The 14987-nt window shown below is 38.9% G+C and overlaps 1 protein-coding gene across 4 annotated transcripts in view; it reads right to left on the reverse strand.

Annotated features, from left to right (window-relative positions):
- LOC114139260 (protocadherin-1-like) overlaps nucleotides 1–14987 on the reverse strand; it is a 198278-nt gene that overhangs the window by 41123 nt on the left and 142168 nt on the right. Inside the window, exon 5 of one of the 4 annotated variants that reach the window (XM_028009076.1) lies at nucleotides 11592–14486. The exons of the other annotated variants lie outside the window; for them this stretch is intronic. Within the exon in view, the coding sequence (XP_027864877.1) occupies nucleotides 14428–14486 (59 nt within the window). The 3' untranslated portion in view covers nucleotides 11592–14427. Of the gene's footprint in view, nucleotides 1–11591; nucleotides 14487–14987 lie in introns of those variants that run through there. 4 annotated transcript variants of the gene reach the window in all.

Here is a 14987-nt window from a genome sequence, read left to right on the forward strand (position 1 = left end):
GTATGACAGGATCAAACTAGGTTTTCTAAACAGATGTATTACACAAAACAACTGTTTATGGCTAACTTTGGAGGTATGTGTACAATATTTGATGTAAAGAAGCAAAGTGTTTATGAAACCGGGCCAGTATTTGATGTTGAGATAATAACCAGTGATTGCTAAATCTGTTTCCAATGTTTTATATCAGATTATCACAAATAAAAAGCTATACCTGTGAACCAAAACATTGGTTAATCATAGACGTAACTTATACGAAAAACATGTTGTTCTTTGTTCAAGACCAATGATCGAATGCACAAAATCTGGGTAAAAAGTGTCTGAAAGGGCAGGGGGGAGAAGTCATAATATAAAGACTTCGAAATCCTCCTGAGGAGCGCTGCTCTGACTGCAAGGCGCTTGAATAAATTCAACATTTTTTCAGTGAAGAGCTATCTCCACACAGTCTTATGATCCATCAGACGGCATTCCCGTTGAGACTTCCTGGCATTCATCACGGGCTGTCCAGATGCTTAGATACTCCTCCACTTTTGGTCGCCCAGTCAACATTATGCAAAACATCCTCAAGCGAATTGGGAGTCAGTCAAAAACCCAGAAACCAACAGAACGGAGAGCTCCTTTTAGCCACCAGTTGTACGAAGGTTCCTACTTTTCCATTATTCTTAAGACGAATATTGGGCCGAGGAGCAGTCCTCTTAATATTTAAGGTGAAGTATAGGAAATGTAAAAGGCTTTGCAGTGTGTTTGATTCATTATTCAGCTCCTGCCTATTCTCTCCCTCTCTTTCTTGTGCTGTGTGCAGGAGATAACGCCTCAGCTCCACGCTTTAATTCTTTTGCATCGCAGATTAGAACTGGCAAAAAATGTGGAAAAAAAAAATCCTGGAGAATATAAGATGCAAACGCATTTCTTATTCTAACCCTCTCCTCTATTGCTGCTTCATCTCGACTGATAAGAACAAAAGCACTCTTGGCGTCTTGCACATCATGTTGTTGTTCTGCTCGCTCTCTGGTTTTGGGCTAGTTTTCCTTGACATTTACAGTAAAATCAAGAAAGTGAAGATGATGGTAAGTTATCACCCTGAAGCTCCTTCTCTCTGAAACGGGCCTCAAGCCGAGCACAAGAGTTGCAGGCAGCAGATGAAAGACTGCTGCTTTGATCGCAACAAAAATGAGACGTGAAGCAGGAGCGATAACGAAGGAATCAGTGTGGTTCGGTTCGACTACTCCTCAGCTGATCTTTTTTTCCCATTTTTTTATGTGAGGGGGAATGGAAAAGCAAGCTGAAGAGACTAAATGACATGTAAAGAAATGTTTTTCTCGCAATCCAGTGCATAATTGACTTCCTGGACTGACTTCAAGTGTTGGGGGAGATCTTTGACAAAACCATACATAAATAAATTCATCTCCCTGTGCTTTCTGGGTCTCTAGCTGCCTGCAGAAAAGGCCTCGTTATATATGGAAATAAGATTCTCCTCCTTACTCTCCCAGTCGCCCCCCCTCATTGGCTCCCGCCCATGCAAATGCAGGCCGGGGCTGGGGATCCTTTTACAAAGGCGATACTATAAGAGAGACGGAGCAAGCAGCCAGGAAAACGACTGAAGGGGAGAATCTGAGTCAAATCTCTGTGAGGAGCGATAAGCGTGAGAGTGTGCGTGGGGTGGGGGGCTAAGTGACAGCAGAGGGCAAGAGAGGCTGAGTCACAGTCACAGGAGGGAGCCATGCAACACTGAGCACATACTGACCCCATTTCTCAATGGTGCGAAAACGATCCATGGTCATTAAATCCAGTTTACAAAAACTGGATCTGTAAGAACACACACACTTATAATTAATATGTTTTTTTTGTTGTTGTTTTTTTTTTTACCAAACATTGACCCAAATTTAAAATAATCCTTCAAGAAACCAACAAAAAATGTTTACAAAGCAAGTTAAATCTGAATCAGAGAGGTTTTTATTGAAACACAAATTTCTGCACATCCTCAGGTTTAATGAAAATGGGACTCTACACAGATTATCTTCCCCTTATCTGGGGGAGCAAGCTAATCAGTGAGACTCAGACTTCCCCCTAAATAGCCATTTGGACCAGCTCCGATGGTGGAGTCCCAAGGACCAAGGTTCCCAGGTCAACTCAGAATCATAGTCCCTCCAGCGTATCCTGGGTCTTTCTCTGGGTCTCTTCCTGGTGAGACGTGCCTCATCTGGACAAAGGGTTCCTCTCGATGTGAAAAAGCACTTTCTCACCCTAACTCTAAGTGAGAGCCCAGAGACCCATCGGAAGAAACTCATTTCAGCCACTTGTATCCACGACCTTGTACTTTCAGTCACTACTCATTTCGTGCCCATAGTTGAGGGTAGGAACCAGTAAATCGAGATCTTCGTCTTTTGATCCAGCTCTGTCTTCACCACAACAGATCAGTACGGTGTCACTGCAGACACAACACCAAATCCCCTATTGATTTCCATTTCTGGTTTTGTAGTGAAAGTGGGTTAATAAGGAAGTTAGTGTTCTTTTTCAATAATTACTCCAGAATATGGGTGTTTCATAAAGACATCTATAATTTACCTTTCATTACAAAATAAACAAAGATAGAAACGACTTCCTATGTATTTTATCAGCTTCCAAGTTCTTGAACATTTGCTTTAACATTTCTGTTGTCCTTGAGCAAGGTATGAAGCTCAGAAAAATCTAACTGAGAAACTTATCAGTGCAACCGTGAAGTCAGCTGTGTTTTTCCTACAAAACAACCAACAGAAGGACCTTACACCTCCAAACTGTTTGACTAATTAGCAGTGACGCTGTTTGAGGGCGTCAGAGGAAAGCATCCCGGTGGGTCCACAGCGTTCCGGCTGCGAGTTGAGGACACCAACCGGAGGGCCCTTAGAGACCCCTGCTACAGAGCCTAGGAGCGGGCGGACACGCAGTCCTCGTTAAGGTTACCGACTCTGCTGGTGACACACGGATGACAAGGACAATTTACTGCATGGCTGCTTCTCCTTGTCTTTGAGCAAACACACACACACACACCCGCACACCACTGTGGAAATTAAGTTTAATAAGAGGAGATGAAACTTTCTGCTCCCTCTGGGTAAATTAGGAGGTCGCAGAGGCAGAACTGTGAGAATATACAAAAGAAGGAAATTAAACGCAGAACAGCTGGGAATATTAATGGATGGCTGGGATACTGTACACACTGATACTGTATGTGCTCTGAAGAGCAAAGTAGTGTGGGGAAACTGCAAAGTCAGACAAATCCATAGCTTGACCGGGCATTTTCCAACTAAAATCTTAAAGTTGGTTTGCAAAGTCATTGTACGTTTTACTTTTTAATTTTATAGACCATCGAGGTCTCCACACTGACAGCACACATCACATTTAAAAGGTTTGCATATGTTTCACACCTGACATTCAAACAGCCAGAAGCCCTCCTGGTGCAACGTAAGCAAAAGGAGTGGATAAAAAGGGAAAATGTCTAGATGAGTAATGACAACAACGTTTGAGACATTATGCAAAAAGGAGACATGCTTCAAAGAAGTTCAGCTCTGGAAATAAGTTTACTTTTGCTAAGCCCCTCAAACTAATGATGACAGTACATCACTTCAGCTCCTACATCTGATTAACTCCACAACCTTTCAGAGAATCTAAGCCTAAAGCGAGCACAGTGACACTTAAAGAGCAGATAGATGGAAATTTGCTTCTAGCTGCAGTTTTATGTGCTGATTCGCTCATTTCTTCCAAACTGATCTGTTTGGACCTTTTAAATCTAATGAACTCGTAGTGAACCATTTTTCACGTTCCTCTTTTCAGTGTACATCATGAATTTGTAAACTCTGTTTTTTAGAAAACAGTTGCAGAAACTGAAAAGGATCATGTGAAACCATGCTGGCGGTGTAATTTTTAAACAAAGTAACAAAATGACTCTCTAACTAATCTCTACAAATTCTCACATAGGAAATTAATTTGAACAATTGCTTTGCATCAACTAGATAAAGTCAATTCTGGCCAAGAAATGTGCTGGTTGTAAACAGCATTTTGAAATTTGAAAGTAAGTTATATGTGACTTGAGAAGTGACTCTAAGACAAAGTAGAATCACTGTTTTCCCTCATTAGCATACCGTTAGTTTACAGAAACGACAGCTTGTTATTCATACAACTTTCAAAATATGGAACATGGATTAGAAACATTGCGTCATTTTAAGTTGAACAGCAAATTAGTATATTGGAAGGATCTTTGGATTCATTGTTTTGTTTATTGATTGAAGGAGGGAAATAGAAATTAAAGGGTTAGGCTACTGATAAAATAATGCTGCTGTATTACATCCCCTGTCAGGAGAAGTTTTATCACAAACGGACATTTTTTCTTGTCAAGATAAATACATTTTCCTTTCTTTCCCTTTCAAAATTCTTTTGCAAACAAGTAAAAAATGTGCCCGTAGATGAAGGGTCTAAATATCCCTCCGGACCTAAAATCAACCAGCAGGGGTCAGAGGTCAACAGAAAATGCATAGGAAGTGGACCATGGATGGATGCGCTGGTGTCTGACCGCTCTAACTGGAGCAGAAGAAGATCTCCCCCCTGGACAGCACTTCCCTCCATGCAATATACACGCACAACATGCAGTCATGTCCCCAAACCCTTCCTTTTGTCTTTTGTTGTGTTACACAAAAACACACAAACTTGACTGTTGCTGCATTTACAGATACATTCATATGACCCAAAACCATCACAAACACACGCACACACACATATGCTGTGGAGTGATGTGATGTGATATGATAGTTGGTCTGTCTGTGTGCTGTTTGCAGGCCATCATACACTTTATTTCCCTCAATTCTGCCTCACACGCCACACCCACCAAATCCTGCTCAACCAATCAAATCCTTCAGATTATTGAAAGATAACTCTGCCCTAAAGCCTAAGCAGATGCCAGAGAGCCCTGTCTTGTGATCAACCAGGCAGAACCATTTTACAGCAAGCGGGGAAGTTCGCAGGAAACTTGTGTTCGGCGCATGATGTTGCGTGCCTGCTCACTCCCTGTTGAGCTTTGGCCTTAAACTCGCCGTGTGTTTGTTGTGCGTTTGTGCTCTGCATTAGAAGCAAGGGTTGCACCGCTGACCCATGTTTGCCTCTGCGTGTGCTTTTTACTCTAGCTGTGTGACCCGAATCGTAAACACAGCATCCGCCGCTGAGCTTTGGGTTTTGTTTGGTGTGTGTGCGACTCTTTCGGTGTGTGTTATGAATTATGAGCAGCAGCCTCACTCTGACCTGATATGTGCATGGCCTTTATCTTGCATATCAATGCACATATTATTCTTCCTGTTTCTGTATGTGCTTTTTGGAGTTTGAGCCATGCCAAGAGGTTAATTGAGGGGAGGGCCCTCTAAACTGTCGCTGTGGGAAACGCTTCCTGACTCAACACCTCATTGGTCATTCAGCTCTTTACAAGCAAAATGACTGTGAATCCTCTCAGGGAGCTCCAGGATGGGAGGTGGATGCTGCGTGTGACGATGAAGGCTCCTCACGGGGACGTTATTCTCAGCACCCCCACCCCTACCCACACCCTCCTTTGACCTGCTGGAGCTCAAACAACAAGCTAATCCTTACAGCACACAGAGGAGCTGCTAATAGGAGAGGATTAAACTGACAAATACACCAACTCCCTTTGGCTGCTCCTCCTCTGCTCTTTGTCTTCCTCTTCCCCCTTTCCTTTTAGTGACTTTACTTCTTAATCTAGTCGATCCCATCCTCTGAATTGTTCCTTTGCCTTCTCCCTCCAACAGTCCTGCATGCTGCATATCTTTTGTTTTCCGCAATTGTTGTTTCTCCTCATGTTCCTCCTTATTCTTCTTCCTCTTCTTTTATCTCTTCTGTCTCCATCTTTTATTTATATATTATCTCCCCCTTCAGGTGACCGTGGAGTTGATATGAGGTCTGTAAGTCAGCGGGCTGCACAGAGCTTTGGATTGTGCGTGTGTGTATTATTTGTGTTGTAGAGTGGATTATCCAGGTTCCAGGACTCGGTATTCACTTGCAGCCATGCGGAAAGCTTTAATGAGAAGTCGCTGTTTACCGTGGACACAGAGGGACACACATACACACTCACGCAGGCAGACCTATACGTACCCACAGACACACTGAAAATAAACCCACAGTAATCACACAGCTCGACAAACTCACAATGATACACACAGATGCCGTGAACACACACTAACCGGTGCAGTAATGGGATTTGGAGTTTTTTTTCTCTGTAAACCGGTCTGTCCTCAGTCTCCTCATTAAAGTACACGTTACACACAGAAAACACAGACCCCCTTACACCCACGCGCGCACACCGCTGGCTGCATGGTGCTGCTGACTTCTGGCTTCAGTAATTATTTGGATTTTCTCTGTCTTTGTCTTTGTGTCTGGATATATGTGCGCAAACGTGCAGCTTTTTGTGGTGGTGTTTGTGTGTGATGAGGAACTAGCTGTAACAGGCTGGTTAAGGTTTGGACATGCACTGCAAAGGATGCTTTAGAGTCCAAATGGCTGTTGATTCAAGGAATATAATTCTTTTTCTTCTTCCAAAGTTTACAAATATTTTGATGTATTCAGTTATGTGTCATCTTCTTTACAGCACAGAAACATCCCTAAACGACTGACGTGATTTATTGTTGTAATACAATAAACCCACACATCACTAACGAGCATGAAAATAGCAGCATTCAAACAAGAAACGTCTGCAGGCAGCACATGATATCACCACCGTGGAACTGGAACCATTCCAGTTGTTGCCGTAGCACTGCATGCACAGCTGTAGTTTTGTTTTATCCATCGCACTCGCAGAAACTTGCTTGTACGAAGTTGGACACTTATTTGTCTGAAGAACTGCTAATATTCATTCTGGCATAGATTCAGCAAGAGTTTGAGATACCAACTGATTATTTGAGCTACTTCAGACTTTTTTTTTTGTTCAAAAACAATTTGATGAATTTCCTCTGACATCTGTGTCTGAATAAATATTACTTTTTTTAAACCACTCAATGAATCTAAAAAAAAAGGAGCGTAAAGGACAAGGGAGCAAGTCTAAACTGGACAGCCTTGAGTCCCAGTCCTGCATCCAGAACCTTCAGACAGTAATAACTAACAGAAGCAGATGAAAGAACGATTAATTTAGGAAGTCTTTGTCAAGCTCCAGCAAAAAAAGGAAATAAATCGACAGGAATGCGATGGACCATCACACAGTGTAATCAGTATACCAGATTTTACTTAAATGGAGCAAAAAGGAAAATAAGCATTTAACGTTGTGTCTGCAACAAGTCCAAAGACAATAAAAAACCAGATTTTACACACATTCCAGATGGACGGTTGAGAAAGACAAGGGAATCACCACTGGACTGATTTGCCGCTATTAGAGAGTGTTGGGGAATGTACTCAGCCATTTAGCTTCTACAGTCATTTTTACAGTCTGCCAACTGGAATTCGTTGTTTCACTTTGGTCAATGAAGTTCTTTATCACAGAAATGTGGAAATGTGCGGGTAACCACCTTCTGAGAGGAAAAAGTATTTGTCTCAGTGGAGCAGGGAAGTAGAGTTCTGTGTATTCCAAACTCCATTTCCAGTCTCACACACAGTTCTCTCTGGGCGGCCATGTCTCTTCACATGGTCCATTTTCTGCAGCTAGTTGAAGTTCAGTGAGTCAGAGTGGGCTTAATAAACTCTTCTATGCACAGTGAACGCTGCAGCGCAGAGCCAAGTGTTCATTTCCGTCCATGACAATCACAAGCAAAGACAGAGATTGTGATCATCTTATACTGAAAGCATTCAGTTTTATCTGGGGCATACATGTCTACGTTTAAATGATTCAATACTGATTCATTTTAAGATATTGAGGGAATGCTCAGGTCTCCAATTAGAATTTGTTTTTCTCAAAACAATAAAAAAAAAAATGTATGTCATGCTAATAATTCTGTAAAATCTGACTGTAGTCAGAATTCTATTTCAATGCTATCATAATTTATGTAAAGGTGCAATATGTAACTTTTATTATTATTATTATTATTTATTTATTTATTTATTATTATTATTAATTATTATTTTTACATATTTGTTATATTTGTCATTGTATCATGACAGTATAATCTGTGATGACATCATTATTATTATAATTATTATTAGTTTTCACAGATTATCTGTGAAAAATAATTAGCTCCTCTGCCTTCTCCCAGTTCTCCCAGGAATAAATGCAGAAGTATTCCCCTCAGCCAGGAACAACCAATCAGAGCCAGCAGAGCCTTAGCAAGCGCTGTCAATCATGACCGTGCTCATCGCTGCCCATTGCAATATGTTGCAGCTTAAACAAAAATAGAAAATTACACATTTTGTAAAAGCTGCATACTGTAGAATTAATGGCAGTTATCAAATGTTTTAATTGGCACATAAATTTCAATTATACTCATTATTAATTCATCCTTTAAAAATCAAATAATTCATATTTTGCCCAAAAGTGATGAAAGCTCTGTATAAATCCCATTAATGTGCTTTAGATTACTGAGCTGACAATAATAACATTTCTTAATTTGATACAATATATTAATATATTAATATATTGTAAACAACCATTTTTTTTATCTAGACTGCCAGGCAATGTTTTTTCTTTTTTTTTTTTAATGCAGGTAAAAACCTAGAAACAAATGCAGAATATTTATGACAGACATTTCTATAACATTTAGGCAATATAATTTTGTTATTATTAATTATTTCCAGTATACTTCTCTCACAAATATTGCCATATCTCAGCAATAATGTTGATTTCTGGCTTGTTTTACCCTCTTGATTACTTAGTTATAATAATTCAACAAGAACCACCCACAGTGCAACAAAATTAACCATTAGCTCATGTGATTCAGATTGTCATCCACTCTTCCAGTTTTTATGTGGACCATCAACCAATGGAAGCTGAGTAGACCTCTTTGTAAAATCATAGTGAGAATTTTTAGAAAAGCCTGCTGTTTATAAAAATGGTAAGAACAAAAAAGTAATCACAGTTGTAGACCTTACATGCAATGCACCCTATTTTAACCACTTTTCAACACTTCCACACGTTCAGACATGAGTGCACTCATCTGCCGTGTTCGCTAAACTACCCCACCCCCTTCTAACCTTCATTCTTTGCTGTCCAGAGAGTTGGATGGTGATTAGTGTTGGGATTCTGGGACTCTGGCCTCAGTTTTCATTAACAGCCATAAACACAGTTCTGCTGCACCACAGAGACAGACCACATTTTTTACACGCATCTGAAACTATGTATGTGTGTTTCATTTTCTTTTTTTTAAAGGCGTACATGGGTGTGCACATCTGAGTGAGCTTAGTGGTTGCTTTGATGGCGAGAGAAGGAGAGGGGTGTTGTTTATCATAGCATTAATTAAGCCTGCAGTTTGGCTTTAATCAATAAAAAACAGCGGCACTGAAAATGGTCTGGTTCCCACACAAACTTTTTCAGGTCTGTATTTACTACATCAAGTACAAAGACCTAAATATGGAATTCCTCTGGGACAAGCAGAGTTTGAAAACTCAAACACATAAGCTACCATTACGAGTTCAGATCACAAGCTCATTAAAGCCATTCACTCCATTTGAGCTAAAAACAACTTGATTTTTTATCCATTCTCATTGTTATTGTTCCATCATAGTCCATGTTCAACTCTAACAGGCAGCCTTCTGTAAATCTGTATAGATCTGTAGCAGCAAGTTTTCTAGCATTAATAGGCTGGAAGCCATTAATGTCATGATGTAGACATATGTAAGGGAATGCTGCAAATGCTGTTAGTTAAGATAATAGATGCTGCTATATGATCCTTTCATTCAGCAAATCACAGTCAGTGACTTCTGCAGACCATTTAATATGAGTAAAGTTCATCAGCACTATATAATAAATAAACAATCTGAATCATGAAGTGTACCCACTCAAGTAAACAGGTTCAGAAATTCTGACGCATGAATGACACCATCAACAAACCAAAGTTAGTTTAAGATGTTGGAAAAAACTTATTGTTATAACTGCATGACAAATCATCATATAATGTATAGGCTCCACAGGACAGGCCAGGTTTCTATCTTTAAATTAATAGGAGGATATATGCTGCTTGAAGGCTTTAAACACACACATCCTCACATTTTCCCCAGATTTCACAGCTGATATAAATTTAGCCGCAAAGTTTGGGTGACCGCAGTCGAGACTTATGAGCGTTTGTGTGGAACCTGGTGTGGAGACGTCAGTGAAGGAGAAAATTTGTTGGAAAATGACAACAGCGAAGCTGAGTGAGCAGACATAAACTTCAGAGAGCTTAAGGTGAAACCTTTCCGAGAAACTTCAAACACACCAAGTTATTTTCACTACAATTCTTTCTCAGTGAGTCTCAGTGAGTCAATGATAATTAATAACCCAGAAAGTAAAAGTGCTTTGTCTTCTTCATATTAATGTTGGTCATCTTTAAACTCAGTAAACTATGATGGATGAATAAATCATTACAAGAAGAAATAAGACGAGATTAGGGTAGAAACACTCCAAAGCATTCCACAGATGGGCTGCTGATTATGACATTATGGTGAAGTGACATAAAACCCTTGCAGCTTTATTCAAGAAAGGTAAAAGGTCCCAGGAGAGGTAAATATGACTTCAGAGAGCTGCTGGTGTTTGAAAAGCACACCTGGTTAAACACAGTTCAACACAATGGCATTCAGAACCCTCAAAGGAATATATCTGCCCCTGCAGCCATGTTACTCAGACCTCATTTTATAAAAACTTATGTAGACTAGGTGTACATGTAGTGTATGAATTTTTGTTCTGATAATGAAATGTTTTGTTGCTCTTATACCTCAATGATTCAACTATCTTACTGAAAATTATTTTCTTAGGATAATTAGTGACTGCATATAAATTTAACGTCTCATGGCCATTGTTAGATGCCTGGGGGAACTGTGAAGCTAGAAGCTTATTCTTCTCCAAACGCTCTGTGAATTTATGGTCATAAATCCCAAAATAAATAGTTACTTTTGGATTTAAGGTTAAAATTTAAATTTTTAAAGAGACCATCTGTTAAGGTGTTGTCAGTATCATACCTCCATAAGAATTGAGTTGAACAACCCAAGATCAGGAAACGAGTGTCCAGTTTATATTAGGACTGATCCCATCTTTAAAAACCAAAAAGTTTCTTCAGTGGCTCAAAAACATTAGACATCTACATATCAGCTTGGTAGATGTGGAAAACTATCATATTCAGATTAATATATTCATCTCTCTCTTGACCTTCTGATATCATAATATTGCAACTTAAAATCTAATCAGTAGAAACATGGGCTTATTGTTTTAAACTTTAAACTTAGACCATAACTGTGCTCTGTGAGATAATAAACACTTTTAAGGGGTATTAATTTAAGTCTTTTATAAAACATAGCATAATGTCTATTCACAAGGGGAGCAAAAAGTGGGACCAAAACAGTTTCTAGAGCTCATTTTAGGTTAAAGCAAAAATATGTCATCTGTTGTTTAAACAGAATAATGAACGAAGAGCAGACATAGAAGCTGAAGCTCAAACACACAAACTGCCATTTTAGAGTGTGACAGCACTTGTTTATTATAATAAAAACCTCTGGATACAAATTACATTCACAGGAACGGCAGTGGGACACCAAGCTGCTCTGTTTGATTCCTACAGCAAACCAGTGATTACTACAAATACTCAAATTCATACACCGTTTTACAGCTTTATAGCCCATAAACATACTGGTATAATTCAAACTAAACACACTGTTGCACTTACAAAAAATCAAGCCTTTGATCAGTGACCAATTGTTACTAAGCTGTGGTACAAACCAACTAACTGAGTCCTACATAGATCAATTCACTGGAAGAAACAAGGAAAGAGGAGAGCTGAACGACAGCCTGGAGTTTAGGGGTTTCATTAACAGGTCAATAAAGAGGTTAACTGCCTTGATAGCTGAATTTACCAGCAGTTAAATCTTACATGGAACTTGTAAAAAAAAAAGTTATTAGCGAGGAGGAAAGAAGAGCTGAGATCAGAATGACTGGCCTAATATATAGTATAGCAGGAGAAATTAGACAGAAAAAGGCTCAGATTAATGAGTGTACTGTACATGGTTCAAGAAAAAAAATGTAATAAGAAACCCTATATCGAATTTAAAAATTGCAGTGTCGTTTTAAATGCATTAATTAGGAGTACATTTTGTAATATTTTTGAGTTTTTGTCAAGAAAAGCTCAAAAGTGGAAAGTGGGGTCCAAAGTTATCGCAATCATAAACCAACAAATTAAGAAGATTATTAAAATGACTTAAATCAATTAATATGACACTTATTTTGGCAATTAGTGATACAAAACTTTTAGAGATTTAAACTTAAGCAAGAACATACACAGCTTTTGTGTTGTGTTGTTTTGGATGTCCTCCTCCCCCCAGATTTGGTATTTAAAATTCAACTGGTTAACACCACATAGTAAATTGTCTCCTGTACTGATCTCTTTTATATGATTTAACAGCCTTTGGGGCTTTGATTTAAGATCGTTAATGTGGCAAGGCTTAAAATGAACAATTAAAGCTCAATCTGTTTAGATGCCAGAGAAAAAATAGATGCCATTTAATGACTGATGTGTTTTCTAAGGGAGTTATTCATCCATTGTGGTTTTCCACCAAAGTGGTTACAGGCCTAAACTGGGGCTGTTTCTAGAACTAGTTTTAACGGGTTTATTGAAAAAAGATCAATGAATCACAGGATCGCAGTGCAGAGTGACAACTTGTCTACAAACACTACTGGATCTCTGTTCTTATTTCTGACGTCATGTCTGATCAGGTTCCCACTTAAAATGAAGAGTTGTGCGTGAACACTTTAAATGGTGGATGTGATTTTTTTTTATTTTTATCTTTATTTATAAGCATTGCAAACAGGTGTTACACATCCACAGCTTTAAGCAGGAATCATAAACACTGGGTGGTGATATTAAAAGGCCATCAGTGTTTACAGAGTTGCAAACTCGGTTTATAAATTAAATAAATTATAAAAGCTGTGAAAAATTTTTTATGTGTGGCACTAAAGAAAAATTCTGTTTAGTATAAAAACACTGAGGAGATAAGATAATGAGATCATATCCCTTTTTGCTCAGGTTGCAGGTCGGGAGGTTTGTCTTGAGCAAGCCGGACTCAACATAAAAATGAGTCAGGAGTTCTAAGCAACCAATAGGTTGGTGGTTTCAGAATCAATTTCCAGCCTTAAAAGAAAACAGCTTTTTTACTCTGTCAGACATTTTATAGTACCAGATTTTGTGAAAGCAAAGCCAACTTTAGTACCAGTTTGGTAGAAAAACCACTTGTAGCAATGAGCTAACTAAGACAGTGTTGGCTCATATAGGCAGAAAGGATATTTTCCTTTACTTAATAGTTTGTTTTGGTTGAAAAATCTATACAGTAGGGGTTTATAAAGCCCCTTCAAATGAAATAGCACCTTTGCACAACAGATTTCTGATTTATTACTACTATTTCCTTATTTCCCAGCTTCCAGTGTCTGTGCAAAGTCTAGTGCAACGCACACTGGATCAACCCCCATATCAAACCCACAATGAGAACTTATTTCCATTCATCTTTAAGAACAATTGTAAGTATTTGAGGTTGTTCCTTTAACTGTGCCTAAATGTCCCATGGCAGTAGTGTCAATGAAGGCCAAAAGAAAGACAGTTTCTGAAACAATTCCTACCAGAGTTCCTATTGGACTGAAAGAGAAGGCGTGTCGGCTGATTATCTGCCAGTCACCCTGTCCTCCGAACCCTGACTGTCATTTAACAACTACAGGCACCAGGGCAACAAAAATAAGAAAAATATTGTTGAAAAAGTGGCTGCAAACAAAATTATGTGGAAGTCCAATTTACAGAGCCAAAGCAGCTGTAAAAAATAACAAGAAAAAGAGCAAAGAATGCCCATAACAGGAGAAGATTCCCTCTTCAATCCACTGTGATCTTTCCACTTAGGCTTCAGTATCATCCAAAAAATGAAAAGAGCGGCAAAGATGAAAACCCTCCCCTGAAAAATCAACACCACTTCCGAAAAAGTAACCCGTCAAGGACATGACTGAGAAGAAAAGATGCTGTAAAACCAAAGATGATTCCGTGTTATTCAGGTCAACTTCTCTTATCAAAAGAATGTGGTTTTCATACATTTTTTCCTGATGTGACTCTCCTGCTTGGGAATTCCAAGAAAGTGAGGCATGAAGCTGAAAAAAACAGCTCATGACCGCAGGTGAGGAGGGAAGAGGAAAAAGAAGTCCTCAGAATCGCAGCACAGAGTAGAGAAAAAAAAAAGCTTGAGGACTTAATGTGTTTTCTTTTTTGTAAATAGGAGGAGGAAAAAATGGAAGCTTAAGATGCTCTTTGTGTCTTTAGTTTTGTCTTAAGGCAGTCTGATTTGTCCGGCCTCCTTCTCCGGCCTGGTGCTCGACGACGCTCCACCTATAAGAGGATAGATACGAACGTCTTACACCTCTGGTAACGCAACGCAGAACACATTTCCATGCAAAACTTCTCATCAATGAGGAAAAAAAAATGTCAAAAAGAAGAGTCAATAAAATCTGTCTGTTAAAAAAAGGAAAAAAAAAGAAAAATATGTTTTTTTTAACTGTGCAGCAGTTTTCAGAGCCACAAGAATGCTAAATAAACTTGAAGAACAATTAAGAAATGTAGGAATAACTGAACTGTGCAAGAACTCACAGTGTCCCTACTAAATATGGTAAATATTGGACAATTAAATTAATCAAAAATGATATTTGGTGGGACTTTTTATTTGTCATTACATAAATGGTAGAACATGATACAAATAAGCTCAAATACAAGCAATTTTAAGTGAATTTTTACCTTATTGGTTTAGGAGGTACTATTTTACAAGTCCTTGTCATTTTTAGATGATAAGTGAAAGTGTGATGTTCCTCACTACTGCAACTACTACCATGTTGT

The sequence above is a fragment of the Xiphophorus couchianus genome, chromosome 23 (assembly GCF_001444195.1).
Source record: "Xiphophorus couchianus chromosome 23, X_couchianus-1.0, whole genome shotgun sequence".
In the NCBI taxonomy this organism is placed as follows: Eukaryota; Metazoa; Chordata; class Actinopteri; order Cyprinodontiformes; family Poeciliidae; genus Xiphophorus; species Xiphophorus couchianus.